We start from the raw sequence: 23,268 nt of genomic DNA on the forward strand, positions 1-23,268 counted from the left end.
TACATTTTAGGAGCCAGTGGTGCTGACAGATACCAGCTTGGTGTATCCGGCTCTAAAATGGGACATGGAATACTTGCAGGAGAATATTGGAGATGGTGACTTCTCGGTTTATGTTGCCAAAACACACAAGTTCTTATACTACGATGAAAAGAAAATGGTTAACTTCAAGAATTTTAAACCAAAGTCAAGACGGGAAGAAATGAAGTTCAGTGAGTTTATGGAAGCACTCGGTAAATTCAAACAAGGTGATGAAAGGTAAAACCAAACAATAAACTAATTTCTGCAGCCAAAATACATTGATGAGGTGCCTCCAGAGCAGAGAGTGGTTTTAAATCAAAGATAATAGAAAGAAAGAATTGGGATTAAAATTAACTTTTTTATGACCTCAAATACTTTGTAGCCGTTGTTTCCATATAAGAGACACGGTTTGTACGTTCAAAAGAAATGTCGTTATACCATTACCTTCATTTGTTTTTTTGCTGAATTTCCATGATAAGTTCACTGCTGTGACCTTGGAGACCAGCAAATGGAAACACCCTGATGTTGAAATGCTGAATGATGCATAGTGAAATAATTAACTGCACAGCTCAGACAGAAACTGGAATAGTGTTAGTGAGGTTAGAAATGGGAGGATAATGCAGCTTATCACATGGCTGAAGGCACGAGTAAGAGAGAGGGCTTCAGGTTTCTGGATCATTGGGCTCTCTTCCAGGGAAGGTGGGACATGTTTTGACGGTTCAGTTTGCATCTGAACTGGAAGGGGACTAATATCCTTGTGTGCAGGTTTGCTAGTACTGCTCTGGTAGTTTTAAACTAGATTTGCAGGAGGAGGGGAACCAGAGTGGCAGAGGAGATGGAGGAGGGAAAGATGATGTTAAAATTGCATGCACTGTTAGAAGTCAATGGGTTGAATGTGGTGGAAATGTTCTTAGGTGCATCAATTTCTTTTTTTTTTTAATTTTTTCTTTTTCACACCATAAACCACATTAACCATGATGCATACTTTTTCCTTTTCAAATATATACAGTGCCATTTTCTCGCCCCCCCTCCCTCCTCCCATCCCACCCTCACTACCTACCCCCTCCCGTCCATTTAAAGTACAAAATCTAGGATACATTAAACCAGTCAAACAATGTTGTCATTCAATAAAAATAAACAAGAAATTCCCTGAGTCAATTCTTTTCATTTCCTTCTCCTTTCGTTAATTTAGGTAGTGAATGTCCCCGGTAGGTTTTCGCTATTGTGTTTCATGTAAGGCTCCCATATTTGTTCAAATATTTCAATATTATTTCTTAAACTATATGTTATTTTTTCTAATGGAATACATTTATTTATTTCTATATACCATTGTTGTATTTTCAAATTATCTTCCGATTTCCAGGTTGACATAATACATTTTTTTGCTACGGCTAGAGCTATCTTAACAAATCTTTTTTGTGCATCCTCCAAATCAATTCCAAATTCTTTGTTTTTTATGTTACTTAGGAGGAAGATCTCTGGATTCTTTGGTATATTGTTTTCTGTAATTTTATTTAATATTTGGTTTAGATCTTCCCAAAATTTTTCTGCTTTCTCACATGTCCAGATTGCATGAATTGTTGTTCCCATTTCTTTTTTACATCGAAAACATCTATCAGATACTGTTGGGTCCCATTTATTTAACTTTTGAGATGTAATGTATAGCCTGTGTATCCAGTTATATTGTATCATACGTAACTTCGTATTTATTGTATTTCTCATCGTTCCAGAACATAACTTCTCCCATGTTTCCTTTTTAATCTTTATATTTAAATCTTGTTCCTATTTTTGTTTAGTTTTACCATTTGTTTCCTCATTCTCCTTTTCTTGCAGTTTAATATACATATTTGTTATAAATCTTTTGATTATCATTGTATCTGTAATCACATATTCAAAGTTACTTCCCTCTGGCAAACTCAGACTGCTTCCTAATTTGTCCTTCAAGTAGGATCTCAATTGGTAATATGCCAGCACTGTATCTTGAGTTATATTGTATTTATATTTCATTTGTTCAAAGGATAATAATCTATTTCCTGAAAAACAATTTTCTATTCTTTTGATCCCTTTTTTCTCCCATTCTCTAAAGGAAAGGTTATCTATTGTAAAAGGGAGTAACTTATTTTGCGTCAATATTAGTTTTGGTAATTGATAATTTGTTTTATTTCTTTCTACATGAATCTTCTTCCAAATATTGAGTAGATGATGTAATACTGGAGAACTTCTATATTGTACCAATTTTTCATCCCATTTATATAATATGTGTTCAGGTATCTTTTCCTCTATTTTATCTAATTCTTCAGCGCTTGACGTCCTGCTTTGCGGAAACTGCCAAAATGTTTGGCCTGGAAGTCAGCCTGAAGAAAACTGAGGTCCTCCATCAGCCAGCTCCCCACCATGACTACCAGCCCCCCCACATCTCCATCGGGCACACAAAACTCAAAACGGTCAACCAGTTTACCTATCTCGGCTGCACCATTTCATCAGATGCAAGGATCGACAATGAGATAGACAACAGACTCGCCAAGGCAAATAGCGCCTTTGGAAGACTACACAAAAGAGTCTGGAAAAACAACCAACTGAAAAACCTCACAAAGATAAGCGTATACAGAGCCGTCGTCATACCCACACTCCTGTTCGGCTCCGAATCATGGGTCCTCTACCGGCATCACCTACGGCTCCTAGGACGCTTCCACCAGCGTTGTCTCCGCTCCATCCTCAACATCCATTGGAGTGGTTTCATCCCTAACGTCGAAGTACTCGAGATGGCAGAGGTCGACAGCATCGAGTCCACGCTGCTGAAGATCCAGCTGCGCTGGGTGGGTCACGTCTCCAGAATGGAGGACCATCGCCTTCCCAAGATCGTGTTATATGGCGAGCTCTCCACTGGCCACCGTGACAGAGGTGCACCAAAGAAAAGGTACAAGGAATGCCTAAAGAAATCTCTTGGTGCCTGCCACATTGACCACTGCCAGTGGGCTGATATCGCCTCAAACCGTGCATCTTGGCGCCTCACAGTTTGGCGGGCAGCAACCTCCTTTGAAGAAGACCGCAGAGCCCACCTCACTGACAAAAGGCAAAGGAGGAAAAACCCAACCCCAACCAACCAATTTTCCCCTGCAGCCGCTGCAACCGTGTCTGCCTGTCCCGCATCGGACTTGTCAGCCCCAAATGAGCCTGCAGCTGACGTGGACTTTTACCCCCTCCAATAATCTTCGTCCGCGAAGCCAAGCCAAAGAAATCTAGTCCAATCTGGCTTTTCCTTATTTGATAAAAATCTGATAGGTATCTTAATTGTGCGGCTCTATAATAATTTTTAAAGTTTGGCAGTTGTAAGCCTCCTTGTTTATACCATTCTGTTAATTTATCTAGTGCTATCCTCGGTTTCCCCCCTTTCCATAAAAATTTCCTTATTATTTTCTTTAACTCCTTGAAGAATTTCTCTGTCAGGTGTATTGGCAATGCCTGAAATAGGTATAATATCCTTGGAAAAATGTTCATTTTAATACAGTTTATCCTTCCTATTAGTGTTAGTGAGCTTATATAGTTGGCCGAGGTTTTTATTTATTTGTATACCTAGGTATCTTATTGCTTGCATTTGCCATCTGAATGGTGATTCCTTCTTAAATTTTGAGAAATCTGCATTATTCATAGGCATTGCTTCACTTTTACTTACGTTAATCTTGAAACCCAACACTTCTCCATATTCCTTCAATTTCTTATATAATTCTTTTATTGATAGTTCTGGTTCTGTTAAGTATACTATAACATCATCCGCAAATAAACTGATTTTATATTCCTTGTCTTTTATTTTTATCCCTTTTATATTATTTTCTGTTCTTATCAATTCTGCTAGTGGTTCTATAGCTAGCGCGAACAATAAGGGTGATAGTGGGCATCCCTGCCGTGTTGACCTGCTTAAGTTAAATTGCTTTGATACATATCCATTTACTGTCACTTTCGCCAATGGTCCCTTATATAATGCTTTAATCCAATTAATATACTTCTCTGGTAAACTGAATTTTTGCAATACTTTGAATAAATAATTCCATTCTACTCTGTCAAAGGCCTTCTCTGTGTCTAAAGCAACTGCTACTGTTGGCGCTTTACTCCCTTCTACTGCATGAATTAAGTTAATAAATTTACAAATATTGTCTGTTGTGCGTCTTTTTTTAATAAATCCAGTTTGGTCTAGATTTACCATTTTCGGTACATACTCTGCTAATCTGTTTGCTAATAGTTTAGCTATTTTATAATCTGTGTTAAGTAAAGATATTGGTCTATGTGACGCTGGTGCGAGTGGATCTTTCCCTTGCTTTAGTATTACTGTAATTATTGCTGTTTTACATGAATCTGGTAAGCTTTGTGTTTTATCAATCTGGTTGATTACTTCCAGAAGGGGAGGAATTAATAAATCTTTAAATGTTTTATAGAATTCTATTGGGAATCCATCCTCTCCTGGTGTCTTATTATTTGGTAGTTTTTTTATTATCTCTCGTACTTCTACTATTCCAAATGGTTCTGTTAATTTATTTTGTTCCTCTATTTGTAGTTTTGGTAGTTCAATTTTAGTTAAAAATTCATCTACTTTCCCTTCTTTCCCTTCGTTTTCAGTTTGGTATAATTGTTCATAGAATTCTCTAAAGTTTTCCTTGATCTCCTTTGGATTATATGTGATTTGTTTGTCTTTTTCCCTTGATGCCAATACCATTTTCTTAGCTTGTTCTGTCTTAAGCTGCCATGCTAGAATTTTGTGTGTTTTTTCCCCTCGTTCATAATATTTCTGTTTTGTCTTCATTATGTTCTTCTCCACCTTATATGTTTGTAGTGTTTCATATTTTATATTTTTATCCGCCAATTCTCTTCTTTTAGTTGTATCTTCCTTCATTGCTAATTCTTTTACTATATTTACTATTTCCCTTTCCAACTGCTCTGTTTCCCGATTATAGTCCTTCTTCATCTTGGTTACATAACTTATTATTTGCCCTCTAATGAACGCTTTCATTGCATCCCATAGTATAAACTTATCTTTCACTGATTCCGTGTTTATTTCAAAATACATTTTAATTTGTCTTTCAATGAATTCTCTAAAATCCTGCCTTTTGAGTAACATGGAGTTTAATCTCCATCTATACATTCTTGGAGGGATGTCCTCTAACTTTATTGTCAATATTAAGGGTGAATGGTCCGATAATATTCTAGCTTTATATTCTGTTTTTCTTACTTTATCTTGCATACGAGCTGATAACAAAAATAGGTCTATTCTTGAGTATGTTTTATGTCTAGCCGAGTAATATGAATATTCCTTTTCCTTTGGAAAAGTTGCATTTCTTCCATCGATTTAATTATAAATTTGGTTACTATGTTCTTTCTGTTAATTTTTTTCCCAGTTTTGTCCATATTTGAATCCAAATTCAGGTTGAAATCTCCTCCTATTAATATGTTCCCTTGCGTATCTGCTATCTTCAAAACAATATCTTGCATAAACTTTTGATCTTCTTCGTTAGGTGAATATACATTGAGTAGATTCCAAAACTCCGAATATATCTGACATTTTATCATTACATATCTCCCTGCTGGATCTATTATTTCCTCTTCTATTTTAATTGGCACATTTTTACTAATTAATATAGCTACCTCTCTTGCTTTTGATTTATACGACGCTGCTGTTACGTGTCCTACCCAATCTCTCTTTAATTTCTTGTGCTCCAATTCAGTTAAATGTGTTTCTTGCACAAATGCTATATCAATTTTTTCTTTTTTCAGTAAATTTAGCAGTTTCTTCCTTTTAATTTGGTTATGTATTCCGTTAATATTTAAAGTCATATAGTTCAGCGTAGCCATTTTATACTTTGTTTATCTTCCCTTTCCGTTTCTCCATCATTACCTTTCCTTCTTATCCATTTCTGCTTTCTTGTTTTGAACACTTTATAAGACAACATTTCTAAAACATCAAACATTTTCTCTATTCTCCTATTTAAAACTTCTTTAACCCCAATCTCCCCTCCCCCTCCTGAGTTGTCCTTTATCCCTTGTCGGACAACCACATCTCCCCTCTCCATTTGGATTTGCGAATTCACTCGCAAACGTCAGCTGATTTTGCAGTGACCGTAACTCCTCCCCACCCAGCCCCCCCCAGAAAAGATTTCAATTTTCATATGTAACAAAGGTCACTCTTTTAATTCCCTCCTTATTCCCTCTATTCCATTTCCGTCCCTTATTAATTCTTGTCTATACTCTATATATATTTTCCTCTAAATATGGATACATTCATGTATGCACACTATATATATATATATATACACACATATACCCCTTTACACACATACATATAGATCGTGGTCATTTTTACTCTTATTACATGTCTTCATCTCTCTGCTTGTTTTGTAGTTGTTCTGCAAATTTCCTTGCTTCCTCTGGATCCGAGAATAGTCTGTTTTGTTGCCCTGGAATAACTATTTTAAGTACCGCTGGGTACTTTAACATAAATTTATATCCTTTTTTCCATAAGATCGTTTTTGCTGTATTGAACTCCTTCCTCTTCAAGAGTTCAAAACTAATGTCTGGATAGAAAAAAATTTTTTGACCTTTATATTCCAGTGGCTTTTTGTCCACTCTTACTTTCTTCATTGCTTTCTCTAATATATTTTCTCTTGTTGTATATCTTAAGAATTTTACTAAAATGGATCTTGGTTTTTGCTGCGGTTGTGGTTTCGGGGCTAAAGTTCTATGTGCCCTCTCTATTTCCATTTCTTCCTGTAATTCTGGTCTTCCCAGGACCCTGGGGATCCAATCTTTTATAAATTCTCTCATATTCTTGCCTTCTTCATCTTCCTTAAGGCCCACTATCTTTATATTATTTCTTCTATTATAGTTTTCTATCATATCTATCTTCTGAGCTAACAGCTCCTGTGCTTCTTTAGCTTTTTTATTAGATTCTTCTAATTTCTCTTTTAAGTCTTTTACTTCCATATCTACAAATGTTTCTCGTTTTTCCATATTTTCCACTCTTTTTGCCAATTCTGATATGGCCACTTCCATTTTATTCATTCTTTCTTCTGCGTTCTTATTTCTTCTTTTTATCTCATCAAATTTTTGTAATTGCCATTCTTTCACTGATTCCATATATTCTTTAAAAAAAGATACATCCATTGTCTTGCCTTTCTCTTCTTCCACTTCTTTCTGTTCTTCTTCTTCTTCCTCTGGATTGACCATCTGTTGTTTCCTTGTTTTCTTTTTACCCTCTTCTTTCTTGTTGTTGTTATTGTCTGTGTTCTGCACCTGCTGCTGTGCTGCAGGTGTCTCTCTCAGCTGTGGAGATCGTGTCAGTGTGTCTTTTTTCATGCGCGGTTGCGCACTTTTACTCGGCTCTGCGAACCATTTTTGTAGTCCCGAGCCCGGGACCTCCACTGACCTGTGCGAGCGGGCTTCTCTCTCCGCGGCGGGCCTCTTCGGACAGGTAAGGCCTTCACCTTCTTCTTCCGACGTCTTTCCTTCCTCTTTTCTTCCCGTTGTTTTTGGTTTTTCTTTCTTTGCTGCCATTGTCTTCACACTTTTACTTTCACTTTGTTTTGGTTTTTAAGTTTGTGCGTTTGTTTTTTCTCTATCTTTTTTTAACTTTTCTGGAGAGGGCTGGAGTTCCCCGACCGGCCACTACTCCATCGCGTGACTCCCCTGGTGCATCAATTTCAATGGAAGGAGTATTGTAGGACAGACAGATGAGCTTAGAGCATGAATTGGCACGTGGAATTATGACGTTGTGGCCATCAATGAAACTTGGTTGCAGGAGAGGCAGGACGGGCAGCTCAATGTTCCGGGCTTGCATTGTCTTAGATGGGATAGAGTAGGGGGTTGGAGGGGAGGAGAATCAAAGGGTGAAGAGTAGCATCACTCATCAGGGAAAATATCACCGCTGTGCTTGGGCAGGACAGACCAGAGGGCTTGTCTACTGAGGCTATATGGGTGAAGCTGAGGAAGGGAAATGGCATGACAGCACTCATGGGGTTGTATTAATAGTCACTGAGAATGGAGTAACAAATCTGTAGAGAGGTAGCAGACAGCAGCAGGAAAGATAAGATTGTGATAGTAGGAGATTTAACTTTCCACATATTGACTGGGGCTCCTATACTGTAAAAAGGCTCGGTGGCTTGGAGTTTGTCAAATGTGTTCAGGAAAATTTTGTAAATCATTAAATAGAGGTACCAACTAGAAAGTGTGCAATACTGGATCTCGCATTAGGGAATGAGACTGGGCAGGTGTAAGGGAACATTTTGGGTCCAGTGATCATAATGTCATTAGTTTCAAGTTAATTATGGATGGTCTGGGCCTTGGATTGAGATTCTAAATTGGAGAAAGCCCAATTTTGAGAAAGTGAGAAAGGATGTGGAATGCGTGAATTGGTGGTACAAGTTGTGTTCTGGCGAGGATGTGCGAGGTAAGTGGAGGATACAGAGTGTATGTTCCTGGCAGGATCAAAGGCAAGGTTTGAAGGTATAGGGAACTTGGTTTTTGAGGGTTATTGGGAGGTGTATAATAGGGAAAAGCAACATGGAGCAAATGAGGTACTTGAGGTGTATAAAAAAAAGGAAAGAAAAACCTCAAGAAAGAGAATCCAAAAGACTTAAAGAAGACACGAGGTTAGGAGTCACGTGATAGAGTAGTGGCCGGTAGGGGAATACCTGCCCTCTCCAGAAAAGAAGAAATAAAGTGAAGAAAAGACAAAGTTCAATAAATACAAAATATAAGAAATAAAAGATAAAGTTGTAGAGAAAAGAAGAAAATGGCACCCAAGAAGGAAAAAGTAAAAACAATGGGGGGGAAAAAAGAAGAAAAGACACCGGAAGAGAAAGGAGAAGGACTTACCTGCATGAAGAAACAGGGAGCCGTTGTGGAGAAGAGAGCCCATTCTCCTAAGTTGGTGATGACCCTGCAGAGTCACGACCCCCCCCCCCCCCGACTGCTGGACTACAAAAATGGTTCTCTGAGCTAATCAAAAGTGCACAGTGCGCTTCCTAAAGAGAAGGAGAACACCAATGAGAGGGGTGCCTAGCTGAGGAGCGGGCAAACATAGCGCGACCAGCTGAGGGATGCCCGACACCAGGGCTCTCAGCTGGAAGAAGAGGAAAGCGACAGGAAAGAGAGTGAAAGGAAAGAAGAGCAGCAGCAGGAGGCCCAACAGATGAGTAGCCCAGAAGAAGAGGACTAACAGCAAGAAGCCAAGCAAGAAGAAGCCCAGCAAAGTGAGACAAGCAACTCATCAGGAAAGTCAGAAGAGACACAGATACAAGGAAGAGAAGAAGAAGACAGAAACACAGGTACAGACACTGAAGAAGACCACGATCTGCACAGAGAAATAGAAGGTAAAACAGATGGACAGAATATAGATAAAGCTTTGTTTCAAGAACAAATGAGAGCATTAAAAGAATAGTTGACATTAGAATTTAGTGAAATTAAAAGAAAAACGAAAAGTACAGAAGATAAAGTGAATAGATTAGAGCTGGTCATGACAGAAATAGGGAAAACATTAGAAAATGTGGAAGAATGAGAAACGTCTGAAGAAATGGAAGTGAATGACTTAAGAAGAAAATCGGAAGAAACTAACAAAAAAGTTAGAGACACAAGAGGTGTTAGCTCAGAAAATTGATATGTTGGAAAATTATAGTAAGTGAAACAACATAAAAATAGTGCGACTAAAGGAAGATGAAGGCACAGATATGAAGGAATTTATAAAAGGATGGATCCCGAAGGTCCTGGGAATAACAGAAAAACAGGAAGGAATGGAAATAGAAAGGGCACACAGAACACTAGCTCCGAAACCACAGACACATCAAAAACCAAGATCCATTTTAGTAAAATTTTTGAGATATACGACAAGAGAAAATATACTGGAGCGGGCAAGGAATCAAATTAGAGAAGACAATAAACCATTGGAATACAAGTGTCAAAAAATATTTTTTTACCCAGACATAAGTTTTGAACTCTTAAAGAAGAGGAAAGAGTTTAATACAGCAAAATTGATCCTATGGAAAAAAGGTTATAAATTTATGTTAAGACATCCAGGTGTGCTTAAAATATTTATCCCTGGGGAGCAAAACAGACTGTTCTCAGATCTGGAGGAAGCACGAGAATTTGCAGAACGCCTGCAGGACAGAAGGAGAGATGAAGAGTTGTAACAAGAATGAAGAACGACGATAAAATATATATAAAGATGTAAAAATAATGTATATGTAAGAACTAAAGAAGGGAAAGAGAAGGGAAGAAAGGAAGTAAGCGGGAAAAAAAAGAGGGTGAACTTTGTTATATGTGTTTTTTAAAATTTTTTATTTTTCACACTATAAACCACATTGATCAAGATATATACATTTTCCTTTTCAAATATATACAGTGTCGTTTTCTCCCCCCCTCCCTCTTCCCCTCCCTACCTCCCCTCCCATTCATTTAAAGTTCAGAATCTAAGATACATTAAACCCGTCAAACAATGTTGTCACTCAATAAAAATAAACAAGAAATTCCACTGATAGCCCTAGCTGTAGCAAAAAAATCTATTATGTCAGCCTGGAAATTAGAAGATAACTTGAGAATACAACAATGGTATATAGAAATGAATGTGTTTTTTTTAAAGTTTTCTGGGGGGATTGGGTGGGAGAGGATGACCGTCACTGCGAAATCAGTTGACACTTGCGAGCGGGTTCGCAATCCAAATGGAGAGGGGAGTTGTGGTTGCCCGGCAAGGGATAAGGCAACTCGGGGGGGCGGGGGGGGGGGGAGGGGGGACATTTGGGACTAAGGGAATATTGGATGTGGGAGTTGTTGCAGTATTTTATGTTTTAAATGTGTTGTCATACATTGAGTTTAAAAAGGGAAAACTGAGAGATGAAAATGGGGAAAAGGGGAATGGTGGTGGTAAGGAAGCGGAAACAAGGTGTAAACAGGATATGAGATGGCCATGTTGAATTATATGACTATAAACATTAATGGAATACATAACCAAATTAAACGAAAGAGGCTATTAAATTTACTGAAAAATGAAAAAATAGACATAGCATTTGTGCAGGGAATGCATCTAACTGAAGTGGAACATAACAAATTAAAGAGAGACTGGGTAGGGCAAGTAGTGGCAGCATCATATAATTCAAAAGCTAGAGGTGTAGCTATATTAATTAATAAAAAAGTACCAATCAAAATAGAGGAGGAAATAATAGATCCAGCAGGGAGGTATGCAATGATAAAGTGTCAGATATATTCAGAATTTTGGAATTTGCTCAATATAAATGCACCTAATGAAGAGGATCAAAAGTTTATGCAAGATATTTTTTTGAAGATTGTCGATACGCATGGGAATATATTGATAGGAGGGGATTTTAACCTTAATTTGGACCCAAAGTTGGATAAAACTGGACAAAAGACAAGCAAAAAGAGTCAAGTGGCCAAATTTATGGTTAAATCAATGCAGGAAATGAAACTTGTGGATATATGCAGGAGGCAGCTGCCAAGAGAGAGGGAATACTCATAATATTCGAGTAGGCATAAAACATTCTCAAGGATTGATTTTTTTTGTTGTCGGCCCATATTCAAGGGAGAGTTAGGAAAACTGAATATAAAGCTAGATTGCTATCTGATTATTCACCGCTGTTATTAGCAATAGAACTGGAGGACATCCAACCAAGAACATATAGATGGAGGTTAAACTCCATGCTACTTAAAAGACAGGAATTTAGAGAGTTTATTGAACGCTAAATTAAAACATACTTTGAAATAAATACGGATTTATATTGAAGACAAATTTGTATTATTGGACGCAATGAAAGCTTTCATTAGAGGGCAGATAATAAGTTATGAAAATAAGGTGAAAAAGGACTACAATCAGGAAATAGAAAAATTGTAAAGGGAGATAGTAAGTACAGGAAAGGAACTAGCAAAAAGGGATGATATAACAAAAAGAAGAGAATTGGCAGACAAAAAAAATAAAATACAAAACATTACAAATGTATAAGGTGGAGAAGAATATAATGAAAATAAAGCAAAAGTATTATGAACTAGGAGAAAAAACACAAAATATTAGCCTGGCAACTTAAAACAGAACAAGCTAAAAGAACTGTATTGGCATCAAGGAAAAAGGACAAACAAATTACATATAATCCAAAGGAGATTAATGAGAACTTTAAGGAATTTTATGAACAATTATACCAAACTGAGAATGAGGGGAAAGATGATTAAAATAGAAGAGTTTTCAGCTAAAATTGAACTGCCAAAATTGTAAGAGGAGGAGCAAAACAAACTGATAAAACCATTTGAAATGAAGAAAATACAGGATATATTAAAAAAGCTACTGAACAATAAAACGCCTGGAGAGGATGGATTCCCAATAGAATTCTATAAAACTTTTAAATAGTTATTAATTCCTCCTCTCCTGGAAGTAATGAAACAGATAGAAGAAACACAAAACTTGCCAGATTCATGTAACACAGCAATAATTACAGTAATACCAAAGACAGGGAAGGATGCTGCACTAACACCAGCATCATATAGACCAATATCTCTACTTAATTCAGATTATAAGATAATATCAAATCTATTAGCAAACAGATTGGCCGATAGTGAACCAAAAATAGTAAAACAAGATCACACTGGATTTATTAAGAAAAGATGAACAGCGGATAATTTATTAATTTAATTCATGCAGTCCAAGGAAATAAGATGCCAACAGTGGCTGTTGCTTTAGACGCAGAAAAAGCCTTTGACAGGGTAGAATGGAATTATTTATTCAAAATATTACAGAGGTTCAATCGACCAGAAAAATATATTAATTGGATTAAAGCATTATATAATGGACCATTGGCAAAGGTAATAGTAAATGGATATGTATCGAACCAATTTAAATTAAGTAGGTCAACTAGGCAGGGATGTCAATTATCTCCCTCACTGTTCCCTTTAGCAATAGAAACATTGGCAGAACTGATAAGAACAGAAAATAAAATAAAAGGGATAAAAATAAAGGAGAAGGAGTATAAATCAGTTTATTTGCAGATGACATCATAGTATACTTAACAGAACCAGAAATATCAATAAAAGAACTACATAAGAAATTGAAGGAGTATGGAGAAATATTGGGGTACAAGATCATCGCAAATAAAAGTGAAGTGATGCCAATGAGTAATGCGGATTATACAGAATTTAAAAAAGAATCCCATTTAAATGGCAAACACAAACAGTCCGATATCTAGGTATTAGGTTAGATAATAATTTAAGCCACTTGTACAAATTAAATTATCAGCCACTAATAAAGAAATTGCAGGAAGACTTAGAACATTGGAAAGATTTACCGCTAACGTTGATAGGGAGGGTAAATTGCGTTGAAATGAATGTCTTCCCAAGGATATAATACTTATTTCAATTGTTATCAGTTCTCTTAACAGAGAAGTTATTTAATGAACTAAAGAGAATAATAAGGAAATTTTTGTGGAGGGGTGGGGGGGGGAACCGAGGATAGCGTTAGATAAATTAACAGAGAGGTACAACCAAGGTGGTTTACAGTTACCAAACTTTAAAAATTATTATCTTCTTCTTCTTTGGCTTGGCTTCGCGGACAAAGATTTATGGAGGGGGTAAAAAGTCCACGTCAGCTGCAGGCTCATTTGTGGCTGACAAGTCCGATGCGGGACACGCAGACACGGTTGCAGCGGCTGCAGGGGAAAATTGGTTGGTTGGGGTTGGGTGTTGGGTTTTTCCTCCTTTGCCTTTTGTCAGTGAGGTGGGCTCTGCGGTCTTCTTCAAAGGAGGTTGCTGCCCGCCGAACTGTGAGGCGCCAAGATATACGGTTTGAGGCGATATCAGCCCACTGGCAGGCACCAAGAGATTTCTTTAGGCAGTCCTTGTACCTTTTCTTTGGTGCACCTCTGTCACGGTGGCCAGTGGAGAGCTCGCCATATAACACGATCTTGGGAAGGCGATGGTCCTCCATTCTGGAGACGTGACCCACCCAGCGCAGCTGGATCTTCAGCAGCGTGGATTCGATGCTGTCGACCTCTGCCATCTCGAGTACTTTGACGTTAGGGATGAAAGCGCTCCAATGGATGTTGAGGATGCGAGCGGAGACAACGCTGATGGAAGCGTTCTAGGAGCCGTATAGAGCAGCACAATTAAGGTATTTATCAGATTTTTCTCAGACAAGGGAAAAACCAGATTGGACTAAGATAAAATAGGGGAGAAGGTACTGGAACATATACTTTATAAGTGTGATGAAAAGCTGGTCCAATATAAAAGCTCACTAGTATTGCATCATTCACTCAATATATGGAAGAAAGGAAAAAAACAAATTACCAAATACCAAAATTATTATTTACGCAAAATCAGCTAATCCCTTTTACATTAGTTAACCTTTCCTTTAGAGAATGGGAGAGAAAAGGAATTAAAAGAATAGAAAATTGTTTTTTGGGAAATAATTTATTAACATTTGAACAATTGAAGTACAAATATGGAATAACTCATGGTACAATGTTTGCATATCATCAACTGAAAGCTTACTTAAAGGATAAATTGGGAAACAGACTGAGATTACCAGAAGGAAGCAGCTTTGAATATGTGATTACAGACACAAAGAAAAAAGATTTACAATGAACATTTACATCAAGCTGCAAGATAAGGAAAATGATGAAATAAGCTATAAACCCAAATAAAAGTGGGTAAAGGATTTAAAGAAAAAGATAAAAAATGAAACATGGGAAAAGTTATGTTCTGGAACTATGAAGAATATAATAAACACAAGATTACGCATGATACAGTATAATTGGTTACACAGGTTATATATCATGCCCCAAAAGTTTTTAAAAAAAATGGAATCCAACATTATCAGATAGATGTTTTTGCTGTAAGAAGGAAATGGATCAACAGTACATGCAATTTGGACATGTGAGAAAGTGAAAAAGTTTTGGGAAGATCTAAATCAGGTATTAAATAAAATCACAAAAAATAACATGCCAAAAAATCCAGAGATCTTTTTTCTTTTTTTTTGGGGGGGGGGTAGCCTAAGGTCCTTGCTGCGCCTGCGCATAACTGGGGCTGGAGTCGGTATACGGGTAATGTAGGATCCGTGACTGAGGGGTGAAGACTGGCCTCTCCCCTGTCCCCCGACGCTGTGCCCACTGTGGTTCCACATCCCTTCCTCCCATCCGGACCATACTTCACGGCTCTGAAACCCATTACCCTGCCCACCCCAAGACTCTGCTCTTACCTCAAAATCCAGAGATCTTTATTCTAAGTAATATAAGAAGTAAGAAATTAGGCCTCAAACTGGATGAAGCGCAAAAATGATTTATTATGATAGCCTTAGCTGGAGCAAAAAAATGTATAATGTCAACTTGGAAATCGGAAGAGAGCCTGAAAATACAGCCATGGTACATGGAAGTGAATAAATGTATTACATTGGAAAAAATAACAAATAATTAAAAAAATAAAGTCACAGTATTTGAACATATTTGGGAACCGTACATGGAACATAACAGAGAGGCCTTGCCTCGGACCTCCACCCCCTAAAATTATAAGAAGACAAAACTACTTGATCCAGTGTGTAAAAGTAGATGACACCTTTTTCTTGTTTATTTTTCATTGTGTGATTACATGGTTTTATTGTATTGTATATGTTGAATGTTTATTGGTTTTGGAGGGGGGTGGGAAGGTAGGGGGGAATAAAAGGGGAGAAAATGCCACTGTGTATATTTAAGAGGGAAATGTTTGTATGTATTTTGGTTGATATGGTTCACAGTGTGAAAAATAAAAAATCATTTAAAAAAAGAAGACACGAGGTTACTTTGGCAGACGATATGAAAGAAAATCCTCAGGGTTTCAAAAAGGTTTATTAAGAGCAAAAGGATAGTAAGGGACAAAATCGGTCCCCTTGAAGATCAGCTTTGTATGGAGCCAAAAGAGATAAGGAAGATTTTAAATGTTTTTTTATTAGTATTCATTCAGGAAACCGGCATAGAGTCGTGTAAATTAAGGAAAACAAGCAGTGAGGTCATGGGACCTAAACAGATTAAAGAGGAGGGTGCTTGCTGTCTTAAAGAGAATCAGGGTGGATGAATCCCCAGGGCCTGACAAGATATTCCCTCAGGCCTTGAGGGAGGCTAGTGTAGAAATTACAGGGTCTCTGGCAGAAATATTTAAAATGTCCTTAGTCACAGTGTGGTGCTAGAGGATTGGAGGGTAGCTCACGTTGTTCCATTGTTTAAAAAGCTTCAAACATAATCCTGGAAGTTATAGGATGATGAGCCTGACATCAGTGGTTGGTAAATTATTGGAAGGTGTTCTAAGAGATATGATATACAATTATTTGGATAGCCAGGCAGTGATTAGGGATAATCAACATGGCTTTGTGTGTGGTAGATCGTGTTTAACCAGTCTTCGAGTTTATCGAAGTGGTTACCAGGAAAGTTAATGATGGAAAGGCTGTGGATGTTATCTCTGTGGACTTTGACAAGGATCCACATGGGAGGTTAGTCAAAAAGATCCAGATGCTCAGTATTCATGGTGAAGTAGTGAACTGAATTTGACAATGGCTAGACGGGGGAAGCTAGAGAGTAGTGGTGGAAGATTGCTTCTCAGACTGGAGGCCTGTGACTAGTGGTGTGCCTCAGGGGTCGGTACCAGGGCCATTGTTAATTGTCATCTTTATCAATGATCTGGATGATAATGTGGTAAATTGGATCAGCAAGTTTGCAGATCCCTTTCTCCCTCATTGGAGGTGTTGTGGTCAGTGAAGAAGGTTTTCAAAGGTTGCAGAAGGATCTGGACTGTGTTGGTGTGGAGGAAAGATTGATAGTTTATCTTAGCTGCTTGTGATGATGAGATACCTTGACCATTTATATATCAGCCTTACTATTTGTTCACTTCAGCTTTGTTGCTTGCGAGCTTAATAAAGGAATTGCTGGAAGGGGAAAATACAAAGGTTGCAAGTTGCTCTCTGTCATCTGACGATGACTACTGTATACGCTCATGTAATCATTAGAACTGTGTAATAGTCCGCCTCCCCCTGTTTCATTTTTTTGCCCATAAATTGGGTGTTTTTGTATGACCCGTATAAAAGTTGACCCTCCATTTTTGGCCCATCTGAGCTCTCGACTGTGGAACCTCACCCCAGCCACCTGCCCATCCAAACTCTGATTGCCCCAGCCACCAGCCCATCCGAGCTCCCAACCGTGGATCCTTGCTCTGGCCGCCCACCTATCCAAAATCCCGACACCCCAGACATCCGCTCAGCTGAGCTCCACCTGCCCTGAACATGGACTTGCAACCCAGTCCTGCCATCCAATGACTCAGTTACTTATGAGTTCAAAAATGTGACCCATGTAAAAATCAACACCCTTTTTGTTTTGGTCTGAAATAGTAGTCCAAAAATTTCAACGATAATACAAGATTATAGAGTAATGTTTGAGGGACTGATTGTATCTAACTGTTGTTATAAAGAACTTTGTACTAACCACAAAAGTAGGGAAGTGATAGGAATTTGCAATGACTCTTGGCATAATTGTACCATGTCACACATTCTAAACTGATTGTATAAAAATGTATGAATATGTTCTATAATTTATTCTTGAGTTCTGTGGAGATCACCCCCCTTATTCCATGGTGCCAAGTAAAATAAAGGTCTCAGATTCAATGTACTGGAGTGGAGGTTTTTTCTTTAGACTAAATTGATCAGTGGGGTTCCCATGTCTGTGGGTTTCCTCTCATGTTCCAAAAATGTACAGGGTTCGTAGGTTATTTAGTCACGTTGATGTATTTGAGTGACACAGGCTCATGGGCTAGAAAGGCCTGGTTTATTGAACTGTATCTTGAAATTTAAATTTTATTTTAAAATAATTATAAAATTGAAGACTACCATATAGAAATCTTTTAAATTTATGAAGGACTTCAGTCGATGTAGAAATTATTCTACATAGGATCAAACACAGGAAGCTATAAATATGTGAAGATTAATAAATCCAATATATTTTAAGTTCATGATAAAATTCGGGAGGAACCTTTTTTTATTATTATTAATCTCTTGTGAAGCACTTTGAGACTAAAATATGTTACATATAAATTGAGTTCTCTATAAGCCAAAGGACGAGGTGCTGGAAGTATAGAAATATTCAACAAGTCAGGCTGCTTTTGTGGAGTAGGAGACAGTTTGTGGAATAAAGATCCCTTCATGTGTTGATGGGAGTGACAATAATTACGATTTACTGATAGTGAGATCATATATACCATTTATATATATATATATCCATCCACCATTTAATATATGTGATGCATTATGTTATTTTCCTTGGTTCTTGGCTTAGGCCCAAATGTTACATCCTTTTTCATTACAGGTATTATTTACAACAAACGCTAAATGACACAGTTGGGAAGAAGATTGTCTTGGATTTCCTGGGTTTTAATTGGAACTGGATTAACAGACAACAGGCAAAACGAAACTGGGGGCAGCTCACATCCAATTTGCTTCTTGTAGGAATGGAAGGTCAGAGATCAATGGTTTTTTTATTTTGGAGTTGTACTCTTACTGTTTTACATCTTGCAGTAACATGTCAGTTGTCTAAATTAAGGTCTATAATAGGAATTGAATCCAGTTACAAACCACAATTTTTATGCAATTTGTAGGGTTGTGTGAAATTCCCAGTGTGGCTAATGTTGGAGAAAGTGTAAACACAAAGGCTTCAGAACTGACAGAGGTTTTGAATGTGTATGTAAAGAAAATCTATTCACTCTGGTCACCGAATGAGTGATTATGTTCCAATCATCAAGAATGAATGGCAAGTTTGGGAAAATTTGTGCAGGTATATCATGTTGAACAGCACAGTTAGGTAGCGGTTCACACAACGCTATTACAGTGCCAGCAACCCAGGTTCAAATCTGGCACTGTCTGTGAGGAGTTTGTACGTTCTCCCCATGACCTGCATGCATTTTCCCCGGGTCTCCATTTCATCCCACCCTCTGAAACGTACAGTGTTTTAGGTTAATTGGGTGGCACAGGTTTCAATGGCTGGAACCAGCTTCTACTGGGTGGTAAATAAAATAAATTTTAAAATAATTTTTTTTAAAAATCTCCTTTTTAAAATGTGAATAAAGGTTTAGAATCATTGCAGGTGTGTCAGTGAATAGGTTCTGGCAGCAAGGTGGTCAGGTAAATGGCCTCTTGTAAGATGGCCATGACCATAGAGCACAAGCGGAGAAGTTTACCCGGAAACTGTCCACTAATCTCGTCCATCCACACATCAGTCTGTTAACTCGAGACACATTTAAGCACTTTTTCAGGGAAGTGCTACAAATTTGTCGGTAGAATGTAACAGGAAAGACGAGAAATTTAGGTTTTCCGCCTTCTCGAGGAACTATCAGCGGTTTCCTTTTAGATATGCGTTAAATTAATAAATCCAGGAAAACTGATTCAAAGTAAAGTGTGAGAATTAGGATAAAGAGACATGAGGATAAAAGATAAAAGGGCTCTAATGAGCCCTTAAACAGGGATGACTGCAGTCGCTGTGATTGTAGTACAATAAATTCAGCAGGTCACACGTCTACAGATGCTGCGTGACCTGCTGAGCTTCTCTAGCACTCTGTGTATAGAAATGGGGTCGGTGATGTCAGGGAGTTAGAATCCTGGAAAATTTATAATGCAGGAAACTAGTCCATTGTGTCCGCCAATATGAGAAGAACTACCCAGCTAAATTCCAGTTTACATCTCTTAAGTCCGTAGACTGGGGTCTACTTAAGTCCCTAGGTTAGGAAGCAGGTACTACGTAATTAATGTTTTGAGTGTTTCAGTTTTATTCCACCTCTCTGGACACAAAACAATCTTTTCACCTCTTTTTAAAAACTAATTATTTTAACTCTCTGCTCTCTGACCCCTGATGTTACAAGAAATGGGCTCTTCCTATTTCCTTAATTTAGGTCATCCTAAAAGAGTGGGGGTGCAAATTAGAAGGTAAATAGTGTTGATGCTTTTGAGAGAAGCTAATTTAATATAGGATATGGAAAGGCATAGAAAGGAATGCTTGTCAAATTGGAATAAAAAATGTGATTTGAGAAGTTATTGTACGGTGTCCAATTGCACCAAAATTCTTGCATGCTGCAGCCACACAGGTACGTAAGATGCACCAGGCTAGGATGTTATTCTTCAGTTATTGGTGAGACCACATCCTGAATGTGGGCTTCCTTATTTAAGGAAGAATGTTAATGGTTTGGAAGCATTTCAGAGAAAAATGATCAAACACTTAGAGTGCATGTCTTGTCTTTATGAGGAACAGTTGGATGGATGGGGTCACCTTGGAGTTCAGTAGGACTGAGAATGGCTGACCGAAATATGGAATTCTCAAGGGTCATAACAGCATGAATGTGGAGGTGATATATCTTCTTGTAGGAGGATCGAGAATTGGGATCATTGTATTAAAAAAAAATAAATGTTGGACCTTTCAATGTCGAGGAGAAGCAAACGTTCTCTCAGAAAAGATTGGGAACTTTTGGTGGTAGAAGAAGAGGTTTGAATATTTTTAAGGAGATGACCGAAATGATGCAGGGAGTGGCCAAGAATAAGGAGCTGAGGACACGAGCAACCTTGTGCGGCCCAGTGGCCTACTCTTGCTCGTAATTTGTATGGTAGGCAGGAAATTCTTCGGCAGCATAAACAGGAGCATGGATCTGATATAAATCTGGGGACTGTGTGGGTGGGGGGTTGGGGGGGAATGCAGGGCGAATGCATCTTCACGCAAGTGTTGGAGGAAGAATCAAAGTTTAAATTTACTGTCTGGGTACATGCATAACATCACATACAGCCCTGAGATTCTTTCTCCTGTGGGTCAAGTAAACTGTACTTTAATCAAGAAGAAAGAGAGGTGTAAACAAACTGTAAAGAGAGAAAAATAAATTCAGTAATAAATAATGTGCAAAGAAAGAGTCTTTATATTCTTAAATCAGGATTCATTTAAAGGATGAAGTGCAGCAAATGTTCCATACCTAGTGGTATGAGTCTTGTGGCACTCATACCTCCTTCCTGATAGTAGCAGCGAGAACAGATGGGTCCCTGATGATTACTAAGCTCTCTGCTGGCAGCGTTTCAAGTAGATGTTCTCGAAGGTGGGAAGAGTTTTGCATGTGATGTAAAGGGCTGCGTCCACTACCTTTTTGAAGGGCTTTCCACTCAGAGGTATTGATGCCCCCATACCAGGGCCACGATGCAGCCAGTCAGCACACTTTCCACAACACATCAGTAGAAATTTGCCAAGGTTTCTGACGCCATACTGAACTTCTGCAAACACCTGAAGAGTAGAAGCATTTTCTTCACAATCACATTAGCATAGGTTCAGGCAAGATCCTCCGAAATAATGACTCCTAGGAATTTAAATTTGCTCACCTAATTCCCCAACTGGATTGTACACCTCTGGTTTTCTTTTCCAAAAGTCTTCAATCAGCTCCTTGGTCTTGGTGTCATTGAATGAGAGATTGTTGTTGGTGCACCATTTAGCCAAGCTTTCATTCTCTTTCCTGTATGCTGACCCATCGCCCTTTTTTATAGAGCCCACTGTGGTGGGGGGGGGGGGGGGTTTCAGCAAATTTGCAAATGGTGTTATTGTCATGCCAAGACTCCCAGACAAAAGTGTGAGTAGAGCAGGGTGCTAATTACTCACCCTGTGGTGCTTTGGTGCTGATGGTGGAGGAGATATTCTTGCCCGTCATCCACACTGATTGAGGAATGTATGATTTATTACACTTTGGTGAAATTGGATCATTGGAAAACCGGAGTAGGGTAACTGAAAGATCTGTTTGGATTGAGAAATTTTAACTGGTTCAGCATTGGAATAAGCTTGTAGGTAAGGAAGGGAAGTTGTTAGTCATTTGACCTACTAACCCCCAAGGAAGCGCTATGACAGTCCAAAAGATGTTCTTTGAATTGTTGTTCTTTGAATTGTGACAATTGGTTCGTCTAATGATTGTTTATTTTCTGTGACTAATTCAAAACAATTAAAAGAAACAACTCTGAATTAAAAAGGAATATGCTTTACGTTTTCTGGTGATTCCATTGCAATTTTTTATATTTGTTTAAATTGCTATTGCATTTCTATTTTTCTTTTTTGTTCCAGGAAATGTAACACCAGCACACTATGATGAGCAACAGAATTTTTTTGCACAAATTAAGGGTTATAAACGTTGTATTCTCTTCCCACCTGATCAGTTTGATTGTCTTTATCCATACCCAGTCCATCACCCTTGTGACAGACAGAGCCAGGTATGGAGTTCTTTTATCACACTGACTTTGCATTATCTACCTGGAGCTAGCCCACTGAGCAGGAATTAACTTTCCAAAGTAAGCCATAAGGAAAAGTACCAGCTTAGCATTTTGCCCTGAGTAGTAGGTTAAGGTGTCCTGAAGTAATTTAACTTTTTTTTAACTTTCAAATAAATCTTTTTTTCATCTCAGTCTTCCTGAACATCCCACAAGATGCATTGGAGAAGAAAGGTGTCCCACTCTTGAACTGTAGTCATTACTGATCATCTCCAATTTGCCTTATTTGCTGCTTGAAACCTACCAGGGAAATCTAACATTTTTCTCTTCCTGAACCTACATTCTGTTTTGTTGCTGAAACACTGGGACAGAAATCTTATTTTAGACTCATTATGGACTGGTATAGCTGTGGATGGAGTAACATTGAAGCGTTTAAGCTTTGCATCAGGATTTGGGAAGATAAAGTCAGTAAACGCTTTGGTTAGCAAAAGCAGTGCTAATTTAGCGAATTCATCTCAAGGAATGCAAATAGTAGTAAAATATAAATTGCACAGAAGTGCCATCCTGCATAAAAGATTGCATTCACGTCAGTGACCAATTTGTATCAGAATTCTAAGATTGGAGAAGCGGACAACTGAGGCAGCTAGGCTATTTGTGTCTGTTATTCTCAGTGAAGCTTGTATTTGTGTGTGCAGATTGTACTCTGACTCTTCAGAGTGTCTCAGAGAGCAGAAGGAAATATAAGCATAAAGGGGAGAGAGAGAAAAAAAGAAACCCAATAAATGCAGAAAACATGCAAAGAAATAGACTCAAAAGCAAATGAAAATATTTATTATAAAATAATCATGTTTTCAAACTTAGTAAAACATGAAGGAAATAGTTTATTGGGACAGCACAGTTGGTGAAGTGGTTAGTGCAGTGCCTTTACAGCGCCAGCGTTCGGGACCGGGGTTTGAATCCCGTCCTGTCTGTAAGGAGTTTATACGTTCTCCCTGTGT

At 38.1% G+C, this 23,268-nt stretch overlaps 1 protein-coding gene across 1 annotated transcript in view; it reads left to right on the forward strand.

Moving 5' to 3' along the window:
* Positions 1 to 23,268, forward strand: part of hif1an (hypoxia inducible factor 1 subunit alpha inhibitor) — a 52,328-nt gene that overhangs the window by 19,961 nt on the left and 9,099 nt on the right. The window contains exons 2-4 of the mRNA XM_069885707.1: positions 11 to 255; positions 18,366 to 18,514; positions 22,128 to 22,273. Coding sequence (XP_069741808.1) covers positions 11 to 255; positions 18,366 to 18,514; positions 22,128 to 22,273 — 540 coding nt within the window. The remainder of the gene's footprint in view (positions 1 to 10; positions 256 to 18,365; positions 18,515 to 22,127; positions 22,274 to 23,268) is intronic.

Source organism: Narcine bancroftii, chromosome 6 (assembly GCF_036971445.1).
Source record: "Narcine bancroftii isolate sNarBan1 chromosome 6, sNarBan1.hap1, whole genome shotgun sequence".
Taxonomy (NCBI): Eukaryota; Metazoa; Chordata; class Chondrichthyes; order Torpediniformes; family Narcinidae; genus Narcine; species Narcine bancroftii.